We start from the raw sequence: 7,475 nt of genomic DNA, 5'->3' as shown, positions 1-7,475 counted from the left end.
AAAGACTACTCTGGGCACTTATGCTAGAAGATTGTGATTGCTCTTACCATTTTACTGTCCTTCTCTTTGACTCTTCCCATGAAGCCATGCTGATTCAGGACCCTTTCTCACTCTCCTAGAAGAGAAGTGAAAGCAGTTCAGCTAAGTAGATTAGATATGGTCTCTGAAGTCTTCTCCCCTTACTCATGAGATTTGATTCTTCTATTTTGATGGGAAATGACCTTCTGCTAACCTTCAATTCCATCTTAAGCCATAGTATTAAACTGTCTCCTTTTTAACCACTGCTCCATTCCTCTCTCTGTAACTGTTTCAGACCAGCTCCCTTGATCATGGAGCAGCATGCACCCCTGGTGTGGTGCCAGGCACCTCCGTCCATCTCCTCCCTTCTTCCATGCCTGGCATGGGAAAAGCTTCTAAATGTCTCAGTGTCAGTCTCTTGTTTCATCATGTTGTTGACTATTTCTGGGCCCCCTCGTATGGCTTTTATGTACTCTGAATCATTCAGAGATGGCTTGACAGAATAGACCTCCTTTGGGTTCTTTTCCTTTTTTGGGGAGAGGTAGGGGACAAAGGTAGAATGATAGAAGCAAGGATCCCTAAACCAAATATCTGAACTGAAATAGTAATGGAAAATAAAGCCAATGTTATTTTGAGGCTATTCTCTGCCATATTTATTTTAGCATATTTACCTCATGTGTTTTGTATTACATAAATAATAACATTTGTACTTAGTTAATAGTTTATTATAAGTAATTTATAGTAAGTAGTAAGAGAACGAGTGTGTGTGTCCTCTTTGACACTTTAGATTTTTTTAGCCAAAGAGTGAATGGCACCAACTGATTACCACTTAATGCTATGAACAGTAAAACGGTGATATACAGTGATATATAGCTCACAATTTTAAAAATAGTACAGGGCCAGGGATATAGCTCAGTGGCACAGCGCCTGCCTGGCAAGCACAAGGTCCTTAGTTCAATTCCCGGTACCAAAAAAAAAAAAAAAAAAGTACAGAAAGTGATGCTACGTCAGTTCCATCTCTTTTGTTTTCAAAGAGCCGTAGGACACAGATGGCTTATAACCTTCTCACTCCTGTGTTAAAAGTAGAAAGACAACATGTGGGATAGAAAGGATGGGTGCTCACAGGGAAGGTCACAGGGCCAGTGTCTCTTTTACTCCCCTGCACCTGAGCTCTTTGTCCTCCCTGTTCTCACTCAGTCTCTGCATAAATAGAGTAGGACCAAGGGAGTTGATAAGTAAAGAAATGGTGGTGGTGGTGTGGATAGAGCTTCACTGTGGGAAAGAGCAGTTGACCAAACCCTGTGGAGAGGAGAGGTGAGCTCCTTGGGTGAAGAAATTCCCGCCAATCACTGTTATCAAGAACCCGTGGGCATTTGGTTCTGCCTAGGAGTCAGGCAAGGCAAATTATACCGGACCCCAAATATGGCCATTTACAGTCTAAAAAGTCACAGTGTATAATGTTAAAGTTTTTCTTAGAAACCGGACAATAGCTCACAGATTTTAACAAGTGTACTACAGGACGAGCAAGGCGTTGGGGCAGGGGCTTGTGCAGTGGTCTTCTTGGTCTGAGTTTTGTCATTTCCCCTCTGTAGACTGAAGTATGTGTCATTTCGATGAACTCTCGGGAGTTCTGTGCACAAGAGAGCTGTGTTACACTGAACCTTCCACACGGGCTGCCTGGGGTTGGGGAGTGAGATGGGCTGAACCCAGATGTCTAGAGAATAGCCTTCATTTTCTGAGGAGGCGGGTAGGAAGAACCTGCAAAAGAGGAGAATGCTGCAAAGCTTCAGATTGCATGTGGTGCAACCTGTAGGGCTGGAAAATGACAAGGAAAGCTGACACCACGGCTTGTGTGAGTGGAAGCCACATTCTAACCTCGCTCCTCTTTGTAGGCCCAAAGCTTATTTTCTTTCTTTCTTTCCCTGTTAACACATGTCTTGTTTCATACATCCCCAGGTCTGACAGCCTTCTGTGGACCAGCTCTGGGTCTCAGAGTTATAGGGCTTCACGGTATCTTTTTGCATTTATAGTTGATGTCTTATTTGCAGGTTTTGGTCCTGTCAGTCAGCTCTCCTGATGAGCTCCCACAAACTTACTTCGCTCACTGAATCATTCTGACCAGCCAGTGGTTAATTTTCCTTTTGCAGACTTCAATTCATCCTCCCAGGGTTCCCACTTAGATGTTGTAGTCTTACCAACTTATATACATTCATATGTTGTCACATAAAATTTTTGGCATCCATCATATGTGTATGAGTGCTAACTCACTTTGGTAGAGAGCAGTGGATATTCTTGCCATAATGCAGTGGACGAGTTTAATGCTAATGCCAAAGAAATCAGCTTCAGTCTTACAAGACATACCCAGAAGGGGACTGAGGTACCTAGATTGGCTGTAGCATAATGATGAGTCCAGGAAGAATTGGGTGTGTGCTGATAGCTTGGAGGAGGAGTTTGAGTCACAGGTATTCTTGACTCCAGAGGACAGAAATAAGGGCAGAGTGGCTTTTTCTGTGCATTGTATGAATGAGAAGCTGGGCTAGAACTAATTCTAGCTGAGTATGTCTAGTTCTAGGGTTCTTCAGGGTCTTTAAAGATTTCATTTAGAAGACTTTACCCCTCCCCCTCAAGTCTCTTAGATGAGAGCCTCATACACATTGTTCAGCTCAGCAAAAACACAGACGTATACGTGGGCTGAGGTGAAGAAGGGAGCCGTGGGTCACTTGATCCCCTGCAGAGAACCTGACCACAGCCGCCTCCCTTTGGTGACCCTCTTCTATAAACAGGAACAGGAATTAATACCACTGGATCCCTCTCATCAGGTGGCTTAGGCTCGCTGAATGAAAAGCCCTGTGAAAAGGAGATGCGGCCCTAATAATAACAGACAAGATCGTGAGGGCTATTTCGGGCAAGAGCAGCTTTGTGCCGCTCTTGATCTCCATCGAGGTCTGCCATTCTTGCCCTGCTATTACCTTTCAGATATGCTATTCTTAGAATCATTTGTGAGCTCTGGGCTTGGGGGATTGTAACCCCCAGGACTGGAATGCCCAGCTTGAGTGGAATGCAGACTGTCTGGCATAGTGGCGGTTAAATAAAGTTTGCCTTGGCAGCCCCCTCTGCTCTTTGATGAGCGACCAGTAATTTGGATGTAGGAGCAGCGGCATGAGCGGCCATGTGTTGTGGTCCCAAACAGTCTTCTGGACATGAGCAGAAGTAGCTGAGGGTCCATTCATGACTGGTATAGGCATGCCAGTCTCAGATACAGTACATGTGAGAGACCTCGACCGTCACCTCAGTTGGCTACCACGTCACTCTGGAAAATGCTGAGACAAAGAAAGAGTAATGCAGAAACACCTTCCAAGTTTGAGATATCTGCCTTTCAGAGTTACTGACTAATGTTTGACGGTAAAACAGAAGGAAGTAGTTATTATAATGAAACAGTTGTTAGCAGTCAGCAAACATTTCTTGAGCACTGACACACTTCGGTAAATTTTTAATAGAATCATGGCTCGGGACTCTTGTGGCACTTACAATTCGGTTGAAAGCTCTATGCACATGAGAAAATAATTGATATTCCAGAGTGAAATACTGTCTTCAAACCTATGCTCCAATGCTAAGTGCCAAAGGAGGTGTGGGCAGAAGGAGAGTACTTCTGGCTGGTCCGGTCTGTTAGGGTTTGTGGAGGAGGTGGAGTTAACACAAGACTTCAGTTCCAGGAGAGAAGAGGGCCTCATCAGCAAGGCAGATCACAGGGACTGGAAGGGCTGTGGAGGCCATTGTACAGCAGAACAGCAAGGGAGAGGGGTGAGGACTTCTTGTGTTGAAAACACAAACCCTGGGCCTGGGATATAGCTCAGTGGCACAGCACCTGCCTGGCAATTGCGAGGTCCTGAGTTTGATTCCCGGACAAAAAAATAAAATAAAATAAAAACACCAACCCTTATTCTGCAGGTTGGGATACAGGACACTGAGGGAGTTAAGATACTCCCACTGGCAGAGAGCTAGAAAGGCCTGGTGCAGCCCTTCCCTGGGACTGAGGCCACTCAACACCCCATTTTGCAAACCCTGACTACCATTTGTGGCTCACTGTGGACACTCAGCAAATTAACACTGTTACTGTCACTCGCCTTCACATTCCGTGAGCCTAGCTGTTACACTGGCTTGGTTTCTGCTGTGAGTGGTGGTGCTCACTTCAATTTGCCCTGTTCTGATTGCTCACGTGATCCATGCTTAGCCCATTAAGGTAGGGCTTCTCTAAGAAAACACCATAGGGCTAGGGATTTAAGCTCAGTGGCACAGCACCTGCCTGGCAAGCGGGAGGTCATGAGTATGATTCCCAGTACTGGAAAAAATAAGAAGAAGAAGAAGAAGAAAACACCATAGACTGGTGGTCGAAAGACAGAAATGTCCTTCTCACAGTTCTGAAGGCTTCGAAGTCCAAAATCCAAGCTCTGGCAGATTCAGTGTGTGGTGAGGGCTGTTTCCTTGCTCCTCAGTGCCATCCTCTCTCTTTGTCTGCACATGGTTAGAATGGGTGAGAGCTCTGCCTTGGGTCTCTTTTATAAGGGCGCTCACTTGCTTTCTCAGGGGCTCTGCCCCTCAGGAGTCTGCACCTCGTAATGCCATCACCTTGAGCGCTCAGATTCCAACCTCTGAACCTATGGGGGAGACACAGTTGTGCAGTCCATTACCTTGCTGCACCGTTTCCTTCAGGTTTATCTGAGCCATCTTTTCTCTTCTACTATAGGTGGCTAGAGGTGCAGGTGGATAATCTGACTTGTCCATGGCACTGGGTGCAGTACCTCCGACTTCTTCAGGAGTCCGTCTGGCCCGGTGGAGTTTTGCCTAAGTTTCCACGCCCTGTAAGGACTCAGGAGCAGAGGATGGCTACTGAGAAACAGGCTTTGCAGAGCCTCATGGGAGTCCTGCCAGGTAACTGGACCAGTGAGACTGAATATACTGATAGCTCTTTGCTCCTGTCCTGTTGTGCCACTATCGTCCATACCCTTCCCCATTTTTGAAAGGGCCTAGAATGACTAGGCTCACAAACCAGACTGATAAGAAAATGGCCATGGCTACAGTTCTTCTATTCCTGACTCAGAGATGACAAGGGAATGAAGTGGATCGCTTTGGCTACCCTCTTCCTCAATAGTAGGGCAGAATCCTGTATGTATTTGGCATAAAAAAAAAACTCGTGAGCAGATCTCAGGAAGCAATACCTACAGGTGCAGATCTCAGAGCCATTCTTAGCAACTGAAGGCTCTGAGTTATTGGACAGCTTGTGGTGTTTGAGGACCAGGGAAGAACCTGATGCATTCTGCACAAGCTCAGACTTGATGAATTAGAGACATAACTGGAAACTCTTTCTTCCTTTGTATTGTTTTCAAGAGCGGGAAAGGCAGTGGTAGCCAGGGCACAGTAGTGAACTCAGCGCTAGACCATGGGCATCATTTACCCCTATTAAACCCCTTTGCTCCAACCTAAGCTGTCACCTCAGAAGTGGTACCTGCACTTTGGTGGCAGCTTACAAAATTATCTGTTGTGACCCATTCTTATTTAGGTATCTAACTTAAGGAAACGTATTTCTCTTGGCTTTTCTCTATGGTATGTGATTTTAGTTTGGTATGTGGTTTGGACATGTGCCAGAAATGCCCAACCTGTGTAAGATGGCAGAGACCCTGGGGGGACAACCTCCTTCGTCTCTTAAGGCTTCAGCAGTAATACAGAAATCCTCTATTTTTCTCTCATCAGAATTTTTAGTAGAAGTCCTAGGAGTGGACAAATGCCGGCTGAGCTGGGGGCTCGTCTTGGAGTCCCTACAGCAACCCCTCATCAACAGGTAGGCTGAAGCGCACGTACCTGACACCAGCTGCAGTACAGCTGTCTGAGGTATGTGGGGTTTCTGCATGAAAACCCGCATTCAGAAGGATGGGATCACAGGCTTGGCTTGCCTTGTTCTGGACCCTTGCCCACAGCAATTAATGTCTGGGTTCCACACACACTGAGTGAACTCCACTGTTCAAGCTTCAGAGCAGGTTGTTTTAAGTAGGAAGCTACCATCGGGCCAGCCACCATTTGTATTTGGGAGAACTCCATGCAGGCCTCACATGAGCTACTAAAAATGCCTCTTGGGCTTGTACATTGTGCCTGTTGGTTGTTTCTTTCCAACACCAGCCAGCCTGTGTTAACACTGTGAGAGCACACCCAGGCCTGTACTTGCCTCACAAGGATTTTTCAACGTAAATTCCTGGCCTCACAGCAAAGCTGTGACTAGTGCTGGAATCAGGAGTTGTCTTTGCTTACTATGAAATGGACAAGATGGTAAGGTTGGACTCTAATAAAGGGTCCAGAAAGGATGGAAGAAGACTGCAAGAATAATTCAGAAGAGCGAGGCTCCATCCCTTAGATGGAAATGCTTTTGGAAAGTCTCAGGTACTCCTGCACCGCTCTCTCAAATCCGACCCCAAAGTGGCGTGTGTCTGTGACTCCCACTCCTGGCTTTGCCTCAGTGCTGTGAGCAAGCCTGCTGGAAAGCAGCATTGCTCAGTGATCCACATCACAGGGCTCTCCTGTCACAACTCTTCAGGCAAGTGCCAACGCACTAACACAGCTATGTAAAAAGAAGTGGAATTTTGTAAAACTCTAGTTTCAAGTATTACTCTTACTGTCAGTAGTTCTGCATGGATTTCATGGCAGTTTGTTCATCAAACTGTTGCTGCCAGGCTATAAGTACTGATGTGGGAGAAAGAGAAAACACACGCCATACCCAGGATCCTGTGCTTATGACTGAGCCAGGCCTCCTCTGAGTTGTTTATCTGTTTATTTCAGACATTTAGTTTTCTGCCTTGGCGACATCATTCTGGAGTTCCTGGGTCTCTGTACCTCGACTGAAGACCCTGCCTCAAGCACTACTGCCTCGGAGTCCCCAGGCATCCCCAAGAGGAAGGGTGTCGCCTCTTAGTGGAGTTACTGGAACTTTCTCCTAAGGTCAGCTCCAGTGTCCGGCAGGACACCTGTGCCCTGGGGCCTGGGCTGTGGCTCCGGCTGTGCTTCGGTGACTCAGTTCTCCTTCCAGTTCTGCTCCAGGTGTTGCAGGGGACAAGGGGACCTATATATATCAGTTGCATGCATATTATCCATTCCCATAGCCTCTTGAAGGTTGTTGCTAGTAGTTAAATCCTGTTTGCTTTGCAGAAGGAAGCAGTGAAATAAAAGAATGAGGCCCTTCTCTTTTTGCCTTCCTCAGATTATTTACCACAAGCCTAGCCCTGTGCATGTGTGTGCCTAACTCACCAATACACAAGCTCTGGATAGAGCAGGGGGAAAAAACCATAGCCAGGTTTCCTTGGGGGAAGAAATAATCTTTTGAGCTCTCTGTTCCCACCTGGAAACTGAAAATTCATTCAGGGCCAACCCTGAAAGTGAGACTCCATATCCTACCTAGTTTTCCTACAATTCTA

At 46.3% G+C, this 7,475-nt stretch overlaps 1 protein-coding gene across 4 annotated transcripts in view; it reads left to right on the top strand.

Annotated features, from left to right (window-relative positions):
* Positions 1-7,243, top strand: part of Snx19 (sorting nexin 19) — a 43,504-nt gene extending 36,261 nt beyond the window's left edge. For 3 of the 4 annotated variants that reach the window (XM_005378571.2, XM_005378570.2, XM_005378572.2), the window contains 3 exons: positions 4,763-4,947; positions 5,767-5,854; positions 6,844-7,243. In XM_005378571.2, the coding sequence (XP_005378628.1) occupies positions 4,763-4,947; positions 5,767-5,854; positions 6,844-6,976 (406 nt within the window). In that variant the 3' untranslated portion in view covers positions 6,977-7,243. The remainder of the gene's footprint in view (positions 1-4,762; positions 4,948-5,766; positions 5,855-6,843) is intronic. The other variant, XM_013511227.1, reaches the window with a different exon arrangement.
* Positions 7,244-7,475: the final 232 nt, after the last annotated feature.

The sequence above is a fragment of the Chinchilla lanigera genome, unplaced genomic scaffold (genome assembly GCF_000276665.1).
Source record: "Chinchilla lanigera isolate Chin_1 unplaced genomic scaffold, ChiLan1.0 scaffold00011, whole genome shotgun sequence".
Lineage (NCBI taxonomy): Eukaryota > Metazoa > Chordata > Mammalia > Rodentia > Chinchillidae > Chinchilla > Chinchilla lanigera.
The sequence above is the reverse complement of the archived record's forward strand: the minus strand, read 5'-3'. Positions and strand labels throughout refer to the sequence as shown.